This window comes from Electrophorus electricus, chromosome 8, assembly GCF_041902795.1.
Source record: "Electrophorus electricus isolate QZ-2024a chromosome 8, ASM4190279v1, whole genome shotgun sequence".
NCBI classification, from domain to species: Eukaryota; Metazoa; Chordata; class Actinopteri; order Gymnotiformes; family Gymnotidae; genus Electrophorus; species Electrophorus electricus.
The window spans coordinates 1,222,501-1,242,500 of record NC_137504.1 but is presented as its reverse complement, the minus strand read 5'-3'; the positions used below and the strand labels follow the sequence as shown (position 1 = coordinate 1,242,500).

The 20,000-nt window shown below is 43.6% G+C and overlaps 4 protein-coding genes across 10 annotated transcripts in view; 1 reads left to right on the top strand and 3 right to left on the bottom strand.

The window, feature by feature from the left end:
• jak2a (Janus kinase 2a) overlaps positions 1 to 465 on the top strand; it is a 33,111-nt gene extending 32,646 nt beyond the window's left edge. The window contains exons 23-24 of one of the 2 annotated variants that reach the window (XM_035527024.2): positions 1 to 30; positions 216 to 465. The exon at positions 1 to 30 is cut by the window's left edge and continues 84 nt beyond it. In XM_035527024.2, the coding sequence (XP_035382917.1) occupies positions 1 to 30; positions 216 to 323 (138 nt within the window). In that variant the 3' untranslated portion in view covers positions 324 to 465. Of the gene's footprint in view, positions 31 to 215 lie in introns of those variants that run through there. The other variant, XM_081719994.1, reaches the window with a different exon arrangement.
• Positions 466 to 1,813: 1,348 nt separating this feature from the next.
• Positions 1,814 to 4,785, bottom strand: rln1 (relaxin 1). Of its 2 annotated transcripts, none has more exons than XM_027021576.3 (2): positions 3,698 to 4,785; positions 1,814 to 2,863 (listed from the first exon to the last, which is right to left on the bottom strand). In XM_027021576.3, the coding sequence occupies exons 1-2, from the start codon at positions 3,903 to 3,905 to the stop codon at positions 2,559 to 2,561; spliced, it is 513 nt and encodes a 170-aa protein (XP_026877377.2). In that variant the 5' UTR covers positions 3,906 to 4,785; the 3' UTR covers positions 1,814 to 2,558. The 2 variants fall into 2 exon arrangements, 1 of the variants encoding a protein (XP_026877377.2); XR_014125071.1 differs by lacking the exon at positions 3,698 to 4,785 and adding an exon at positions 3,126 to 3,694 and having other exon boundaries at positions 2,731 to 2,863.
• Positions 4,786 to 4,919: 134 nt separating this feature from the next.
• On the bottom strand, positions 4,920 to 14,578 carry plgrkt (plasminogen receptor, C-terminal lysine transmembrane protein). The gene is made up of 5 exons (XM_027021575.3): positions 14,434 to 14,578; positions 13,805 to 13,887; positions 8,178 to 8,308; positions 7,031 to 7,140; positions 4,920 to 5,574 (listed from the first exon to the last, which is right to left on the bottom strand). Exons 2-5 carry the CDS (start codon positions 13,883 to 13,885, stop codon positions 5,447 to 5,449), a joined length of 450 nt encoding a protein of 149 aa, XP_026877376.2. The 5' UTR covers positions 13,886 to 13,887; positions 14,434 to 14,578; the 3' UTR covers positions 4,920 to 5,446.
• Positions 14,579 to 15,696: 1,118 nt separating this feature from the next.
• Positions 15,697 to 20,000, bottom strand: part of ralgdsb (ral guanine nucleotide dissociation stimulator b) — a 56,393-nt gene continuing 52,089 nt past the window's right edge. For all 5 annotated transcript variants that reach the window (XM_035526909.2, XM_081718646.1, XM_081718645.1 and 2 more), the window contains 2 exons: positions 19,571 to 19,685; positions 15,697 to 18,580 (listed from right to left, as the gene is read on the bottom strand). In XM_035526909.2, the coding sequence (XP_035382802.1) occupies positions 18,405 to 18,580; positions 19,571 to 19,685 (291 nt within the window). In that variant the 3' untranslated portion in view covers positions 15,697 to 18,404. The remainder of the gene's footprint in view (positions 18,581 to 19,570; positions 19,686 to 20,000) is intronic.

Here is a 20,000-nt window from a genome sequence, read left to right as displayed (position 1 = left end):
CTGCCTAGTCCAGTGGGCTGCCCTGCTGAGGTAGCGCACACACACACACACACACACACACACACACACACACACACACACACACACACACACACACACACACACACAGACAGTATTTATTGAAAGGAAACTGAATGTCAGAGTGAATTGTGAGTTGTTTGTTTCAGGAAGAGCTGTGTGTTTAGGTAGAGGTGTGTGTCTGTGCGTCCTGGCAGGTCTACTCTCTGATGAAGGACAGCTGGGCGGCTGAGCCCAGCCTGCGGCCTTCCTTCAGGTCTCTGGGCTGCACTGTCGACTCCATACGGGACAACACGGAGAGCTGAGAGACAGAGAGAGGCACTCCCTCCAGTGCCCACCAGAGGGTGCAGTTCCTGCAGCCTCCTGGGCCCCTGTGGCAGAATGCTAGCAGTGAATAGCAGCAGAGTGACAAGTGTGTCCTGCTCTCAACAGCAGCTCACACACACACATACGCGCATGCACATACACACTCACACACTGTGCTGTTCAGTATTGTGGAAATTTGGGTATTTTCTAACCCAGTGTGCAGCAGTTGGATACTGAGTGGGACTTTCAGGGTTTTTTGTAATTACATTTGTAATTGTAATGGTGACGCGTAAAATGGCATTTTGCTGTTAAATTGTTTGTGCTCGCTGAAGTTTGTGCTAAAGGAACTTTATCCTTCTGGAATTCTTGACTGCAAGAGTGAGAGTGAGCAATGAAGCATTACTCAGCAGTGGAGTGTGTATGCGCGTGCATAGTGTGAAATAGGACTGCATAATATTGTGATTATATTGTCATATGTTGTCGTGATATGCCTTGCAATACAGTCAAAGCACACTTGTGAGCCCTTGGTGTATCACAGGCCTGTCATTGATCTGTCATTGATCTGCCATTTGCTGTAACACACTGGTTCATTAGAATTTCCATCAGGATCATGGCAGTTGGTCAGTATGATCAAAGCTCTCAGACAATCTAGAGGTTTATAAATCTGGAGGTTTATTAGCAGGCTTGTTTACATTTTGCAATCATTTGCAATATCAACGTTGCAAAAGCTGTGAGCTGGTGCAAACAGTAGATAAAGAGTGGGGCCCTGGGAGGTGATTTACTCAAACATGTTCCTTCACTGTGCTGAGACTGACACAACTGCCATAAACCTGGTGCTGGTGGGAGCGACGTTCCTTGCCTCTAGCAGATCTCTCCACAAGGATCAGCATTCACACTACTCAATTTTTCTCTAGTTTTTCTCATTTGTATGACTTCATGGTGTCCTAAGGATTTCATATGTGGAGTTTGTGAAGATTCTATCAAAACATTTGTACGCGTAAGCCAACGGCATTAAAATGCACCCAGAGCATGTTGTGGCTCACGTGGAGTCTTTTGTGGCTCACGTAGACTCCTGAGAAGCTCCAGGAACACTCTGAAGCTACCGTGTCATTCAGGCATTGGGAGATGTTGGTTTGTGGGGCTGAACTGCACTGACAAGTCTTCATCAAGCCTGGGGGCTTTGTCTCAGCGCCTCACTGTCTACAGACGTCCGGGTTGGACTTCAAAATCAGGAAATTATCATGGACCCCCCCATAAGGAGGTACAGGAAATGGTCATCACAGGCATGAAAGCAGAGTCAAGAATCACAGCCATTTGCAATGCTATGTGTTGTTGTGAAGATTGCTGGAACTTGGAGAGGTCAGGTTTTTGTTTTTTTGATCGTCTAACTTGAAATGGCATTTTTTATGATGAACTGTATTTTCTTTTTGTATGGATATACAAAAGTATATACATTACACTGAAGTAATTGTGTGTGTGTGTGTGTGTGTGTGTGTGTGTGTGTGTGTGTGTGTGTGTGTGTGTGTGTATATATATATATATATATATATATATATATATATATATATATATATATATATAAAAATGAGAATGAATTCTGTTGTGTGTGATTTGTGTGTTGTACAGCAGGAGTGGGCATGGAAAGTTTAATCTTTAGTCTTTTAAGTATTTCCATTTTTTTAAGTATTTGTTAATCATTTGTTTTTAAAAAACGAACAATAAACAGAATAAAGGAAAAGTGGTTACCTCTGATTGGAATGGGGGAATTCATTTTCCCTTCTTTTTGGAGTTATTCTAAGCAAGTTATTGTCTTTAGTGTGCATGTAATTACATGAAAATTAGTTTGTTTATTTTTTTTTGTATGTACTGGTATAATTGTGAGCCCTCTCAGTCAGACTATGGGACACCTGCCCTGCAGGACTAAGAGCCAGAAATGTTTTCCTCAAGACACTGGGAGACTGGGAATAAATAAAACAGTAAACATCATTGGTGAAGTAAGCTGCATTAGGATGTGTAAACTATTCAACCATTATTCAAGTCAAGCATTACATCAGGGTACTTGCTATTTTTAATACTAACATTTTTATTAGTTATGTATTTGTTTATTTCTTCACAACACAATTTTATTTTAAACAAATTGAACTATTTGGAACATATGTTTGACACCCAGCAGTATCGGTGCAGTCTTTCAGTCTGGCAGGTGTAGAACGTCCCTGGACCCCGCCCCCATGTGCTCAGCAGAGCCGGCCAATGTCGTTTTTGGTGCAGCCCTGGGTGCAGCACATCCCTGCCAAGCCTAGGGAAAAGTTGCGCTTCCTTCTGTCTGGACTGGGCTGGTTATGGTCTGGAGTCGTGACACGCTCGCCCGCTTGTGGTCGAGGAGGGAGCAGCGTGCGTGGAGCACCCCAGCGCTGCCTCCCCCTCGGAGCTTCCTCGGACGTGTCCCGCACCCCTCCAGCGTCCTGGAGCAGTTTTCCCAGAGAGGAAGAGAAAGGGAAGGCTCGTCTGTCTGAGAGGCTTGGGTAGGAGCGCAGTGGATCTGACATGGAGACAGAGAGACAGTGGTATCCCCACGCTCAAAGGAGGAGAACTGATACAGGTTCCATTTCTGGTTTTGTTATTAAAAATCTATATCAGCATTTGGGTGATTCTTACATTAGTATTTATACAACCACAGACTTGGTGAATACACTGCATGGCCTTTTCCAAGAAACAGTTTCACTGTGTCACCACAGAACTGAAAATTGGTGAATGTAGTCAATAATCATCTCATTCATGTACAGATGTGATTCTGCACCTACCTGTAAGGAGGGGCTGGCTCGTCCCTCACTGGGTGATCGTTTATAAAATAAATGCTATAGGGAAGTAAAATCATCTTTCAAATACTTAAAATTAATAAGCCCATATTGGGGTTCATGTATACGATCTTAAACTTTACCCAGCCAGGGTAATGTCTGAAATGTCTAATGATGGTAACGTTGGCTCTTAACCTCCAAAATATTACAAATGAATCTTTCTTGGATCAAATACTTGATGGGTGAAAAAAACTACACAAGTTTTCATTCCAACAAGGTGTATTACATACAAGGTGTAATCCATGTCAGAGTGTGTCAAATTCTCAAACTGCTGCGGCAGCCTGTACTAACACATCGCCCAGCAAACTGGAGCTATCCGTGGTGCTGAAACTGAAACTCGAAAATCTGTTCAAAAGCACAAATTTCGTCTTCGGTAAGTACAAGGTCGCTGAGACTTTCACAACAGTCCTGGTTACGGTTAGTCAGGGTCCTCTGTATAATAAAAGGAGCATTCAGGAAAAATATGAAGTGTAACAGTAACCTTAAATTTACAAAACTAACACGAAACGTCTACTCACCGGTTTCCCCGCTGTGGACTAGATCCAAATCCAAAGAGCGCTTCCACCGGGAGCCGCCGCACGTGAAGATGACTGCTCTGATGAACTCTCTGCCGCAGAGTTTCACGCCGTAGTCTCTCTGTAGCGCGGTTCTGCTCGCGCTCTCAGCGCTTGCACATACGCTCACAATAGAAACCCAAGTTAAAATCACCGACAGTAGTCTTGGCATTGTTTTACGCACGTATAGCACTCGAGCTTCACGGAGTACGGCAGCTTAAAGACCGGCGCCCCTGGTTAATGCGCTTTGCAGCAATGTTAAGCTAGCGCGCGTCCAAGCGTCCAGTTCGGAACCAGGCGCTCGTGGTCGAACCGTTCGCGTTGTGATGAGTTCTAATCGCTGTTCTTCGCGCGGGACTTTTATAGTCTAGCGTCCATGAGCCGACGTCACCAAATCCGACAGCATCCATCGCCTCACCGCTCTTCCCAACAAATACATTCTTACAAACGTGCTCAAGTTGCGTGGACGTGAGAGTCGAACAGGACCCACCCACCTTAGTGCGATTTATGCCCAAATCATCACGGAGATCAGACACACGACGCGGCAGAGACGAAAGGAGCCCGAGAGTAAAAGCAGTTTGGTTAACAGTGCGAGAAGCATTTTGCATACAACGAATGTTAGAAAAAAGAAATGTTAGTTTAAAAAACACGATTTAGTTTACATAAACAAAACGCATTTGTTCCACACGGTCATTATTCATCGGATAATCAGGGAATTCCATTTGGTGAATAAGATTCGAGAACATTTATTTTTGCGTATTTTGTTAAATTCACTTTCAAGGTTCTTATAGCACGATCCCCATATCAAAATGCTCAGAACAATCTCGGCTCTCTTCCTAATGAGGTACCATTTGATCCAGAGCGCTGTGTAAAGAAATATGACCATGAAGCGAAAAATGAGGTCCAATTTTAGAAATGCACGATATTTCATGTGAAAACACCTTTACTCATTAGTACTAACTGTTGTGGTGTTTGAAATAAGCTTACTAAAGTGTTTATTCATAGATTTCAGTGCATTTGCGAACCAAAGTTGTATAGAAATGTGTAATAAATGTCTAAAATGACATTTTGTATTTACTGAGTAAAAGTGTGGTTTGTCACTCCAGACCGACAAATCTTAAGAGTGGCTGAAATAAAATGTTACTTTATATGACATATCAAGCTTCAGATTCCTTAGAATTCTGGGTGAAATTTTACAAAGAGATTTTTTATTGTTACCAGTGGCACAGTGCAAGACAAATTTTAAATGCAGTGGCAATAGAAATGACAGTTTTCCTGTTTTATGCATTACTGCTTGTCAGTACATGAACATAGCACACTAGAATAAGAGATTTTGGCAAAAAAGGCATTAATGGTGATATAAACAAACTAAACCAAACCTCAGCCTCATAAGTGCCATGTAATGCAGGACCTTGAGTCTGCTGTCCTGTCATAACACGCTCTTGAGGTGTCTGCACATCTGTAGACAACAAACAGATCTTTCCTGACTACTGATGTCCACTTTCTTGATGAGAAAAGTTCATTTTAACTGGTGGAGACAGAATGTTGACTGGCAGAAACTGTCCAGTTTCTCACTGTGACATTAGTGCATGTTTGTGGCGTGCTGCCTTGAGTTACAACCTCCCACCCCGAGACGGACATCCGTTAACAGTGGCTTCATGCTGACCCGGAAAACTGAGTCAGTTGGCAGATCCACAGAAGGAAGGTGAGGCCTCATTCGTCGGAGAGAGGCGGGAGGTGGGATTTTGCTCTCCGGGCTTTCTCGATGCTCTCGAATGTCGGCATTCCATGGGGCAAATCCAGACGGTCACTCTCGGACACCATGATGCTCTCTGCTTCGCCTGTGAAGACAGACCACTGCTTATCTACGCTCACAACCACAAACAGGGAGGAATCAATCACTAAAAGAGCGAGTTACCCAAAATCCCGCAGTTGAGTACATCACCCTTCAACACGGTTTGGAAGAGAACATCTACCCCTAGCTACAGATCTTGAAGTTAGTGTGTGGGGGATTTGGGGAATTCAATGGGAATTATAAGAACAACTTGGATATTTCCCCATTCTGGATAAAGGAATGTTGTTTGTTTTAGAGGGACCTATACACCCCTCCATGTCAGACACAAATTCACAGTTAATCAATTCTAGCTTCATATAGCCAAAGAGTGCCTCGTTTACACTAACCGTGTCCCAGCAACCAAATGATGGTGTTATGGAGTGGGTGGAGTTATGGTGTAGGATGTTCCAGGAGTCAAAAGGATTCACCTGACACAGTGACCATATAAGTAGTTGTCTACAGGACAACACATCACTCTCTGCTAATGAAAAACTATCAATCTTGGAAGATGAGTCAGTGAATCAGCGGTCTCCTGAAGTCACAGGTTTTGGAGGTGAGGTGAAAGAACAGAGGCTCTGTGTGTGTGTGTGTGTGTGTGTGTGTGTGTGTGTGTGTGTGTGTGTGTGTGTGTGTGTGTGTGTATAAAGATGCTGGGTAGTATCACAACTGTTGGAGAATGCTGGATTAGGACAGACAGAGAGAAGAACAGAACCAAATCACATCCATACTTAACGCACTTTGCTATTTGGTCAGTGAGCACAGAACCAGTGTGGTCAGCCAACTGAAACCAAGCAGCAATAACTGATGACAACAGAAAAGGAAGAGGACTCACACTCCTGTGTCCCACACCGCGACCCTTAGGAAGGCTCGCTATACACCTAATCACTCTGTACATTACAAGATTGTCATGGAGCCTATCAAAGATATCATCTTTATATTTGTTCTGTGTGTTTTAGTCCAAGAGAGCTAGAAGAATGATTACCGGAGTATTTCAGGTCCACGTGAGCCAGTCCAGACCTAAACTGGCACCTCATTCTGATTTCTAAAAGGTTCTGATTGAATTAAATCAGAGTGCATTAAGGTTGTTCCCCCCCTTAAATTGACGAGTTTATACATCACAAAATTATTAAGAGGACTACCTCAGTTTTAAGATAAATATGCAATGCAGCAAACTGTGAAACAGATTTCAAATTAATTCAAAGACTCATTAATAAAGACCACTCAACACTAGGTGGTTTGGTAGTTCCAACCTACATATAATGTATAATTAGTAATCAATCAGTGAGGAATGTCAATAATCTTAAAGCACCTCAACTAAAAACTAAAAAAGTCCCAGAATGACAGTGTTACTGGCACCTTACACTAGCTGAGCTATCAGGTGAGTTACAGGACCACTACCATGGATACATTTCCCCTAAGGGAACCAGCAGGAGGATAGGAGCAGCTGGGAACAGGTACTGTACCTCTCACACGGTAGACGAGGGTTCCGTAGGCCACGTCCAGCTGGTAGGCCAGGATGAAGGTGAGCGGGACCACGGGTGTGAACAGTGCAGGTTTCCTCCGCTTCACAGCCCTGTGGAGAACAACGGTCACCCACATCACACATTTACATTGATGACATTTAGCTGACACTTTTATCCAAAGCGACTTACAATTAAAACTGGAGTATAACTTGGGTTAAGGGTCTTGCTCGGGGTCCCAACAGTGACAACTTGGCAGTTGTGGGGCTTGAACCAGCAAACTTCTGATTACAAGTCAAGTAGCTTCACCACTGAGACACCGCTGCCCTTCACACATCACACAGTAGCACACAGCCGACAGTAATGAGGCCGACACTGAGTGGGGTGTACTGTAGTGGGGACCACCTCAGAGTCATAGACGCATTACAGTCTGACCACGTCAGAGAGTCATAGAAACATTACAGTCTGACCACGTCAGAGAGTCATAGACGCATTACAGTCTGACCACGTCAGAGTCATAGACGCATTACAGTCTGACCACGTCAGAGTCATAGACGCATTACAGTCTGACCACGTCAGAGTCATAGACGCATTACAGTCTGACCACGTCAGAGTCATAGACGCATTACAGTCTGACCACGTCAGAGAGTCATAGACGCATTACAGTCTGACCACGTCAGAGAGTCATAGAAACATTACAGTCTGACCACGTCAGAGTCATAGACGCATTACAGTCTGGCCACCTCAGATCTTTTTCCAGAGTCCTTTCCTTTAGCCATAATTTCTGTGGGGTCACGTGACATATTACACCTTTGAATTTACATTTCTTATTTAATATTTGAAAAAGATTTAGAAACATATAAAAAGGCAAAAGAAACAAGAGTAAAGGTACTCGTCCTTGCCGTAGCAAAAGAACTCTGCTTTGGTTTTTTCTTTTTTAAGGTGGCATGCAAATGTATCATCAGTACACCACAACCACAGAGGCTCACTGAGTTCCTGTCCATCTCTGTGTGTGTGTGTGAGAGAGAGAGAGAGAGAGAGAGAGAGAATAGTAGGGTTTGATTCACTCCTACTGCTCAGTACGCTTTACTTAAAATAGTCCTAAAACACTGTGTGTGTGTGTGTGTGTGTGTGTGTGCGTAAGACTGACCCAGCGGTAAGACCCACAGTGGCCAGACAGAAGAATGCTCCGAAGTACTTGACGAATTCTCTGGACCAGGCTACCTGCATCGCCATCTGTCTCTCACGCATCTGGTTCTGCATGAGGATCTGACGCTCCAACTGGATGAACACAGACATGATGACTGGAAGTAGCAACCCTCCATGGGTGAGTGGTCGGTGATGACATCTGCATTAACTCAACATTAACATACACATTTTATACTCCATTTCTTATTTTCTAATGCATTCCTATCCCAGAACTCAACCAGGACAAAAAGCTACACACAAACTCTGTGTGTGTGTGTTCACATGTGTAAAAACCCAGGAGGGGTGGTGGGGGGCTGGATTAGATGTGACAGAGAACACAACCAAATTACACCACTAATGGCCACTGCTGGATTAAAGCAGAATGACATCACATATACATCATGAGAACATCCCTCTAGAAAAGGGATTTGTTTATTATAATATCAGAACTATGTAGCTGTAGAAACAGTACAAGGTGCCATTTACTCATTACTCTTCTCATTATTCTTCATTCTAACTAATTATTCTCCCATTATATGACCATTAGCCATGTGGGAGGAGTCTGGTAAGGAAACACTATGACCCTGTAGAAATGTAGGAGCCCAGGGCAGCTGGACCCAACACAGCTGGGGTCTTTGTGAAAAGCTACTTCACACGATTCTGCCCAGGTTAGCTTTGGACACCTGGACAAATTAGCATGCTTTTATTTCAAGGTCAGAACAGGGTTGGACAAACAAAAAAATCTTTGTTTCTACCATTTCCTGTTTGCATGCGGATGTCTTTGTTACAGGTTTAGACAGACCAGTAAAACAAAAGGCCGGCGACAACTTCCTGGAGTGTGTGTACAAGTCGGCCGAACGCTCCGTCTGCATGACGTCAACGGAAATGAACCGAGCACTTAAAACGTGCTAAGTGCCACAAATTGTAGGGTGCAAAGTTGCACCTCTATACAATGATTCACTTTTCACACACGCTCCACATTTCAGTGCACGTCACTGTCACAGATATAAAAGCAATTCCGTGAAATAATACATTCATTTGGATAAGATACGCTGAAATGACCAGATTGGGGACATCTTCACATGAAATGACGCTGAGCACTAATGCATTGCTAATGTAGTTAAATTAGTAGAGTACAGGCTAAGGTTTCACAATAAGGTTTCACTGAGCACTCTGAACCACTGAATCAAGTATCTGTTCATTCCAAACACAGGTACCGTACATTTTGAAAGCAATTAATTCTCTTAACATCTTAATGGGCTAATTAAAGTAATTAAATAAGAATGCTTCTTACAAGTTGCGCAAGTGTATTTTATAGGCCGAACTCTGTGGACATGCACTTTGACCCCTGAGGGAATGAGCAATGCTAAGACTTGGTAAATGGCTTCCAGGTGCAGACACCCTGTAGAGTCCTGTAAGAGACCAGTCCTGGTGTCTAGTACAATATCTGATTCATGTAGTTCTAGAGTAATGTGGTGTGTAAACACAGATGTATCATTTCTAAGCACCCGATTTTCATTTCAAACATGGCTATTGCAGTGCCATGTGCCCTTTGAGTAAAGTTACTGCCATTAGTACTTTCTTGTTTTGTGTGGTGAAATATTAACGTTTCAGTGTTTAACAAAGCGGACAGTAAACAATGTAGGCCAAAACATTGACTGCAGTGTGTCATTGTTTTCGCCTGGTTTGGTGAACATGGTGCATAGGGGCCGAATGTCAGGTCGTGACCTTTCAGGAGAAATGTCAAAAGTTCCCACTCACCCAGATCCAATTCTACAGCATTTACATTTTCAACATGTAGCAGACGGTCTTATCCAGAGCAACTTTTCTCTCTCTCTCTATCTATCTCTCTCTCTCTCTCTATCTATCTCTCTCTGAATGAAGGGACTTGGAGGATGACCAACACACAAGTGTAGTCTCATGTTTCTAACTGTGGGTGTTGATGTACCTGAGCTGGCAGACAGGTGACTGTTGTGTGGTGGGACAGCTTTGGGGCCACACTATCTCTTTCCAGTTCCTCCACTTGTTATTACCAAGGCTTACTTTTAATTGTTCACTTAAGAATATGCATATGTTGATTCAGATCATTTGACAACATCTTGCTGGTGTTCTCAGATTTCCCATGGCACAATAATGCAATTTGTGCCACAGGTCCTAAAGGGAGAAAGCAGACAGACAGACAGACAGACAACTGCTGTCTCACTCCCGGGAACAATACATTATGACAGCTTTGCAGCCAATCACTGGACCTTAATGGAGAACGCCCTACATGCCGGCTGACAGCAGGTGACAGGACCTGAAGCAGAGTTACACTGGCATTGGACATGTTAATGACAGAGTAATCAAAGCATCAGTTAACAGACAGAAGAGCCCAGACAGCGGCTCCCTGTCAGTGGCCTGCAGCTCACCTACGCCAGAACGACAGCAGGATTTGTGCCGTTATATTTATATTTTAGGTCCCTTTTGACCTACGTGTGACTGAAACTTTGGTCCAGATGTTTTGGGAATCAAATGTCGAGGTTGTTTTTTTGTTTGTTTTTTTTCAGATGAAGTGTTTCAATTACTGTGGTTCATAAGGATTCACAATGAATTGGCAGAAATTTGGACTGGGATCTTCAGAAATTGCTGCAGTACTGTCGTTAATGAGTCAGCACGTAACTACGCTGCAGTACGGTCATTATTGAGTCAGGACGTAACTACGCTGCAGTATGGTCGTTAATGAGTCAGGATGTAACTACGCTGCATTACGGTCGTTAATGAGTCAGGACGTAACTACCCTGCAGTACGGTCGTTAATGAGTCAGGACGTAACTACCCTGCAGTACGGTCGTTAATGAGTACGGATGTAACTACCCTGCAGTACGGTCGTTAATGAGTCAGGACGTAACTACCCTGCAGTACGGTCGTTAATGAGTCAGGACGTAACTACCCTGCAGTACGGTCGTTAATGAGTCAGGACGTAACTACCCTGCAGTACGGTCGTTAATGAGTCAGGACGTAACTACCCTGCAGTACGGTCGTTAATGAGTCAGGACGTAACTACCCTGCAGTACGGTCGTTAATGAGTCAGGACGTAACTATGCTGCAGTGCGGTCGTTAATGAGTCAGGACGTAACTACGCTGCAGTGCGGTCGTTAATGAGTCAGGACGTAACTACGCTGCAGTGCGGTCGTTAATGAGTCAGGACGTAACTACGCTGCAGTACGGTCGTTAATGAGTCAGGACGTAACTACGCTGCATTATGGTCGTTAATGAGTCAGGACGTAACTACGCTGCATTATGGTCGTTAATGAGTCAGGACGTAACTACGCTGCAGTACTGTCGTTAATGAGTCAGGACGCAACTACGCTGCAGTGCAGTCGTTAATGAGTCAGGACGTAACTACGCTGCCGTATGGTCGTTAATGAGTCAGGACGTAACTACGCTGCAGTACGGTCATTATTGAGTCAGAATGTAATGATGTATTTCAGTAATTATTGTGTCAGGACAAAGATCTAAAATTCTTTTAGATATAGTAGAAGATATTTTATAAAAATACAGAGATAGGTTTGTGTACTTTGGGCCAAAAAAATCCTCAGTGGAGGAAAAACATCCATAAAATAAAACTCATGCTGTTTAAAACTAAAAACAAAGAAACAAAAACAGCACAGAGAAATATTATAGAAAAAAATAGAAACAAAATCATAACCCTGGAAATTAGCTGAGAGGACTGAGTCACTAGAGCTGACCTTAAACCGAGGCCTGAACAAACTTAATCTGATCCACCTCGGTGATCCATCACACGCTGCGTGCAAGGTGGGAGGGGCGATGGCCAAGCAGACACGTTATTCCCACAGCACCTAATAAGCCTGTCAGGCCAGAGGAGGCTGCACTGATAATTCCAGCGAGCAAGTGAGCTGATCACAGGTGCTCAGTGCCTCACAGGCAAAGATCAATCAGGCAAAAGAAGAAGGAGCACTTTGGTGGTCGGCAACGGCGACCCTCCGTAACGATCGCAATAATCCCAGCGCTTCACACCTCAGCCCCGGCTGCTGGAAGGCAACGGAAATGCAAAAGCGTGACGTGCCATCCAGCGTTGCCGAGCAAAGAGTCAGACAGAAATACATATTCGAACGAGCCACGTATTAGATGGACTCGGTGCATGAAAGCATGCCCCAGGCACCACAGACCCAGGAAGCTTATGGATTTCCATGTGTTGATTTCGGACATCATAATTTGTAAATGTGTGCGTGGGGGAGCAAAACTATTTTTAGATGCCTTCGCCCATGCGGGGTGTGCACTAGTCTTCTGTTGCCATGTTTTAGCCATTCTTCTCCACCACATTAGCACTGTAGACTCCAGAATGCACAGTCATGCCTAAAAAGGAATGTTTTTCAGAGTCTTTGAAAATACACACCTTTGATTCTAATTCACTAATCAGCAGGTGCCACTCAGTGAGGACAGTGAGGTTAAACAATGTAGAATAAAATACGGCCCCACACTGGGAGTTACTGACCCCCCCTTTAATACGGCCCCACACTGGGGGTTAATGACCCCCCCCTTAATACGGCCCCACACTGGGAGTTACTGATTTAATCCAACTTTCATCTACATCATAATATGAAAGGCAGATCAGGGGTGAGTTTCCACATTCTGCATGGCAAATGTGGAGTAAACACATCAATACAGCATAGAACTGCAATCATTTTCTTCACTATATTGTATCAATATGCTGACAACAAAATCAATATATCATAAACACATCCAGGAGATAGTATAGAGATTGCTTGCTTTTATGTTCTAGAAATTTCCACAAAAGCTGATTTGAGGTTTAAAAGACAGGACTTGTAACTTGCTTTTATATTTTGTAATCTTTATCCTTTGTACATTAGCAAGATGCTTCAGCTGTCAATGAGATTTAAGTGGGATGAACTGATTAAAGTCTTTTTAACTAGGTGCAAAAGACAAATGTACAAATAAAATTAAAGTATTTAAATAAAACACATGAGTTACAAGAATATATGGACCAGTGTGCAGACTGATATGTATATATAAGACATATACTATTATCTTACCTGATACACAAACTATTGCATATGCAAATAACTGTAGTACCAGAGCATTTTTATGAGTAATTAACTTGTTTAATTCATCAAGCCCTCTGTGCCTATTTGCGCAGCTCTGTTCCCAGAAGTGAGTGGGCTAAACTTTCAGTAAAGAGTTTGTCTGTTTTCATTCTGAGCCATTTGGATGCATTACAGGGATACCAGTATGTTTTTTTCAAACGTGAAGGATTTCATGGACCTGGATTGTAACTCAACATGGTTTGCGAAAAAGTAGGGTAAGACTAAAATCAGATTCATATATTCAATAGTCTTTTTCCCTAATATTTCAGAAAATTGTCTCTTTACTCCTTAAAGTAAACCTTTGTTTGTTTACTATAAACTGCTTTAATTGACTGGCCAGTAACTGATACCTAACCATTCTGGAGTAATAAAGCATGCTCATGAAGATTTGTCCAGTACAAACTTTAACACACTCCACTTTTCTCCTTCAGATATCTATGTTTTAACATCCTTATGAATCCTGTATTGTTCTGTGGTCTTCGTACCTGGAGTCGTGAGTTGTGAAACATAAATTCCTGCTGCTTCCTCAGATTCTGGTCCATGGATTTAGAAAGTATAAAACCCATTTCTGTGAAAGAAAGGGAACCACACCAATGAGACACTACTGTATTCGTAACTTCATTACACCGACATGTTTATTTGCTGAATTGTCTCAAAATACGTGATTGTAAAGAATAAATGAAATGAAACCAGAGGTGAATAATAAAGAATACAGTGGACAAAGACCTTAATCGCGACTTTGTAGCCACGCATGAAAACGATAAAAGGAGTAAGCTTGAGATTTGTCAACCTGGGATACTTGGCGCGCTAGTTAGCGTTAGCGTTAGCATTAGCTTAGCCCACCATACACACCCACTAGCCAACAAATAACCTGCAAGTAAAACGGCAAACGTGTTAGAAATCTACTGCTACCTAACTAATTATATTTAATATAAACTAGATTTTACCCAGCTAGCGTTTTAACACGAGTCGATGAAAGGTTAGCACGTTAGCATCTTAGCGTAGCTAAGCTACCAGAACAGTTCGGCTCGAGAGCCTCCTTCTAAGTTCCTGCTCCAGCCGATCAACCAAGAACAAAGCAGTTTGAAGTGCGCAGAGGAAAAGAAACGCGAACCTGAAGCGGTTTATCGCCGGAGGGACAGAGAGGCGAACCCGGAGCTGCCGGAGGGACAGAGAGGCGAACCCGGAGCTGCCGGAGATGCCGGAGGGACAGAGAGGCGAACCCGGAGCTGCCGGAGGCCTCTCACCACAGGGACTGGCTGCCCACTCAGGGACCTTGCTTCTGATTGGTTGGCTTGACTGATACGTCACGACGTAGATAAATGTAGATCACAACAATAATAAAGTCTAATAAGTGCTGTATACACGTAGATAAACGTAGATTCATTATGTATAATAATAAAGTATAATAAAGTCTAAGAAATGCATAGTGGCATGTTGTAGTCGCCAGTACAGTCCTCTGGACTAAGTGTAATGTTCTGGCAGTGTTAGTACATTTTTCCCTTTATCATACAGCGTTTCAACTGTAGAGGAAAACACTACACTATTGGGCGGCATCGTGTGACAGAATTTGGCAGAAATTCCATCAGAAATAGCATTCACAGAGAAATTGAGTTCATTTGAACCCAGCAAAGGCTTTACTGTGCGACTGGCCATGATGCACCATGGTAGCTGTATAGCCCACTCCACACTGTACACTGCGTGCTGAGCTCAATATATACTGCACACTGCATACACACAGGAACCAGACCAGTTGTGCCCACTTTAGAAAGATGTTGCACCACCGTCGCATGACGGGATGCAGTGCACTGCTCTCGTGCTGGAGTAGTTCGTCATCCGGGTATCTCCCATGTACTGCGCACCATGGAGAGTTTTCTGGGCAAACATGAATCAATCAATATCATCATGTGGCAATACTTCTTTTTTTGAAGAGAGAAAGTGAGTTTTAATTTTCAGGCTTATTTGAAATTATTATTGAAAAAAATCGTTAAATAAATGCACACATAATTAAAAACACATTACTTTATTCATTTATATATAGCCTACATTTATGACACATTATTATAATAAAATTAATATATAAAATGTGATTAATTACTATTCTTTATTGCCACACGATGCCATAAATTGAATGATTGATTGAATACATTTTGTCCCCCAAAACCACGAGTGAATCACGGCCTGTAGTTTACAACCTGATCAGCAGTTGTTGCATACTTTCATTTAATAAAGCTAATAATAATTTAATAATTTTGTGTTTGTAATACAGCTGTATAGTTTTGGATTGGCTCGGTTGCCTAAACACAGTTGGTCTCAAGCGCTCCAGTCAAGACAGTCAGGGGGTTCACTGCAAAGCAAAAACTCCCGACATATGACATTTTGTTTTTACACACTATGTTTATTAGGTGGGTTTTTCTCCAACACTAGAAATAGCATTTTGGGGGAAGGAGCAATATCAAAATTGACCCATCGTACAAAAAAGACACACGACTAACCGAAAATCAAAACTCATTGGGAAATGTGGAGGCGAACAACCCCCAGTTACAGTGGTATAAAGTTCCCATAGATATATTCATATGTACATATATATTAATTTGTAATTACAAGGGAAAGAAAACAAAATGTACAATGCTACAAAAAGTATTTACAAATTAATAAATAGTGAGCACACGCACACACCCACACATACACACGCACACACACACACACAGACACACACACACACACACGTGTGTGTGTAAGTGTATTCACTCACACTCACTGTAAAACCAAAGGTACAATGGACATTTCTTATCATACAAAACTTTTAAAAAGAACCTAGAAAAAATGTGTGTTAATTGTTAGAAAGTACTTTTTTCTTTGAGTAAGGAGTAATGTCACAAGCTGAGTGATATCCATAAGAGTGAAAGTGTCCAGGATCTAAACAGGCAGTGTTTATGAGTGTGAAATGCTTGTAAAATGTTCTTTGGCCCTTTTCTATTTTATATTCCCAGGAGAGGTAAAAACCCCAACATACCACAACCCAGTCCACATTCTCTCCTACACACACAAACACAAACGTCACCCAAAGAACACATGCACACAAACACACACAGTCATATGTACAAGGGCCTGCATGTTATCCCAATTCCCCATGTGACTATTATCAGGAAATGAGCCCAACAGACAGACGAGGGCCGAGAGCCAGTCTGAGTTCAGATCTCCCCATGCCACACACACCCGCCGTGCCCTGCTCCCAAACACTGCTATAACGTCTTCAGTAGGCACTGGGTCCAGAGCGGAGCTTTCCAAAGCACACTGACATGTTTCAATCCAGAATGGTCAGTGAAATATATGATTCCAAATGTATGTTGCTTCTGAAATTGCTTTGGTATGACAAACCCTTATGTGTCCTCCTCTCTCTCTCCCTCCCTCCCTTCTCGTCTCGTTTGCAGTATGCTAGTGCTTTGTAAACTCTACATATTTAAGGGACAGATAGAGGAGTTTGCTTGCTAAACACACCCCTGGCGAGAGTACAGAGTTCTGCTGCAAGCATCACTTAAATGAGCACAAACACATGACGTCCATGATGTCCAACACAGGACGTGTAATGCATCACAAGTGATCCACTAGGTCACAAATCCTACCCACAGCCTAAATCATGCCCTGGACTTCAATCTATTGCACTTTACAACAGGAATAAGAACAGGGAGGCTCTTCTCTCTCTCTCTCTCTCTCTCTCTCCAGTTTCCACCTCTCGCTCCTTTATTCTGTGTTTGCGAGTGTTTACAATGTCTCAGGAAGAGAGAGGGTGACGTTAATGACAGAGGATTTTGTATTCATCACTCCCTCACGGACTAGACGCAACATCAAAAATGTCACAGTTCACAATACATTTATGTTTGTCTGCCTTCTCTCTCTCTTCTCTGTTGTTATCCATGCTTCTTTCCTTCTCTCTCTCTCCATCTTTACTTTTTGTCTGATCCTCTCTTCAGCTCTACAATGGGTTTCGCGATTCACCTTCAGCTAATTAGACTGACCTTACAATTTTTCTTGCGAACCAAACAAGCGGTCCACAACCTTCTGTGATGGGTATGTGATGACGTCACAATAGTGGCCCCGTCCCCCGGGTTTCACAGAGCTCTGTCTTCTTCGGCGAGGCCTGTGCTTTGGGGTAAGACCAGTCCAACCCCTGACGTGTGACACTTGATCCACTGGCAGACTCAATTCCCCTACGACATTCACATGACCACAAAACCCGTCACCAAGTTTTAGAGGCAGCTACGGTAACCTGCTCAATGGGCCGTGTTAGCATCATGGCTAACCTCATCCGTCCAGCTTTGCGACTACTTTGACATGGGAAGGCTGGCTTGCAACTGGCATGGTTAGTTAGCACCACTTAGAGGAAAGACACAGATAAGCACAACTCGAAAAGGCTCTGGAACATCACAGGCAATGGGGGGTTGGTGGTCGTAATGCCCTGGACATGCTCCCATTGATCCAGAAGACATGGAAATGGGAACAGAATCTCAAAGTCATTGATGAGTCATTTGGAGGCATTTTGATACAATCAGTAAGAGCTCCACATTTTAAAAGGCCAGTCAGCAGATCTGTTCGAGTGTTTGCGTCAGCAAACCTCTCCAGGGTCGCCAGAACCTTCACACACAGGTGTTAGAAAACAGAAGAGACAAACTCAAGCATGCAGGTGTCTCCAGGCTGCAGTCCACTAAGCCTGAGTTTGCTAGTTCAGCAGGAGCCATAGTTCAGGGAGGGGAGAGGAAGATACCCCACCCTTCCTCGCGCCCCGTGCCGGACATCAACTAGCAGTGAGGATGCCGCAGCACAAGGAAGTGACCTCGGGCACGGCACAGGAAGTGATTCCCTTAGGCAACAGAGGAGGCGACCTCAGGAAGGAGATGAAGCTACTGGAGTTTGGGGAGCGTCTGACGTGACAACCGTCCACATCCACACACACTTCTGCGCCGAATTCTCAGCACACACAGCTTGGCAGTGGCGGCTTCTGTTAAGGCATGACCTTTGAACCTAGCCTGCAGGGGCAGGGCGAGAGACTATAGGGGCGGGGTGGGACGCGGTAGGGGCGTGGGTTCAGAAGATGCCCTTGGCGATTTTCAGACCCTTCTGTTTCATACGCGGCAGGGTGGAGCTGGCCACGTGCTTGGTGCGGCCCGTCCGGGGGAAACCGCGCTTCTTCAGGACAAAGTCGTAGTTTGCGGTAGAGTTCATGGCGTAGAAGACGTTTGCGTTGTCTGGTATCTTCAGCTCTGTGGAGAAAGAAGCAGGGGTCATTTTACAACAGATCACATTTATTTGGAGGTGCTGACCAGCAACTAACATTTTAATGCTCATGTATAAGTAGATCTGACCCTCCTGTGGTAAACTAATTCAAGTAACTATAACAGTCTGACATCATTTAAACTGGCCCCACCTAGCAATTAGTATAACTGGCAGAAGCAGATATTTGCAATACATACATGTAATATTTCTTTATAATAATATTAATAATACTAATACATGTAATATTTCTTTAGTAATGTCCCAAGGAAGTTGTGTGTCTTTCCAGAGAGGATAAAGGCTAGGTTTATAGGGTTAAGCTCTGTATAGTTCCTGTGCGTAGTGACTATGAGGGACTGTGTATAGTTCCTGTGTGTAGTTCCTCTGTGTAGTTCCTGTGTAGTTCCTGTGTGACGTTCCTGTGTGTAGCTCCTGTGTGTAGTTACTGAGCAGAGTGTGTTGTTCATGTTAAATAGCTCATGTGTGTAGTTTCTGAGAGGGGTTGTTTGTAGTTCTTGTGTGTAGATACTAATAAGGGATGTGTGTTTCTTGACACTTGTGTAAGTTGCAATGTATGATGGGGGCAGTGTGTAGCTCCAGTATGGGTTGTGTGTAGTTCCAGTAGTTCCATTAGGGGGCAGTGTGTAGCTACAGTATGGGGTGGTATGTAGTTCCAGTAGTTCCTCTAGAGGGCAGTGTGAGGCTCCAGTATGGGTTGTGTGTAGTTCCAGTAGTTCCACTAGGGGGCAGTGTGTAGCTCCAGTATGGGTTGTGTGTACTTCAAGTAGTTCCACTAGGGGGCAGTGTGTAGCTCCAGTATGGGTTGTGTGTACTTCCAGTAGTTCCACTAGGGAGCAGTGTGTAGCTCCAGTATGGGTTGTGTGTAGTTCCAGTAGTTCCATTAGAGGGCAGTGTGTAGCTACAGTATGGGGTTGTGTGTAGTTCCAGTAGTTCCTCTAGGGGGCGCTGTGAATGCTCACCTTTCTCCTCACTGATTTTCTGCACCAGTTCATAATCTTCAGGCCTCTCTCGGTCCAGGTTGTGTTTTACCATGGCCTTCCTAATTACTGCGGGGGTTTTGTCCTGACTTGTTACCTGATGTGCGCGGATGTGCGCGCACGCACACACACGCACAGACACGCACACACACACACACACACGGACACGGACACACACACACACACACACACAGACACACACACACACACACAGACACAAACACAGACACGCGCACACACACACACACACACACACACACACACATACACACACACACACACACACACACACACACACACACACACACAGGTACACAAGTAGTTTTTGGTTTTTGTGCTCCTATACACTACCTTATATGAATCAAACACTAAAGCGTAATAAAATCAATTTATTCAAATCATAACATCAATG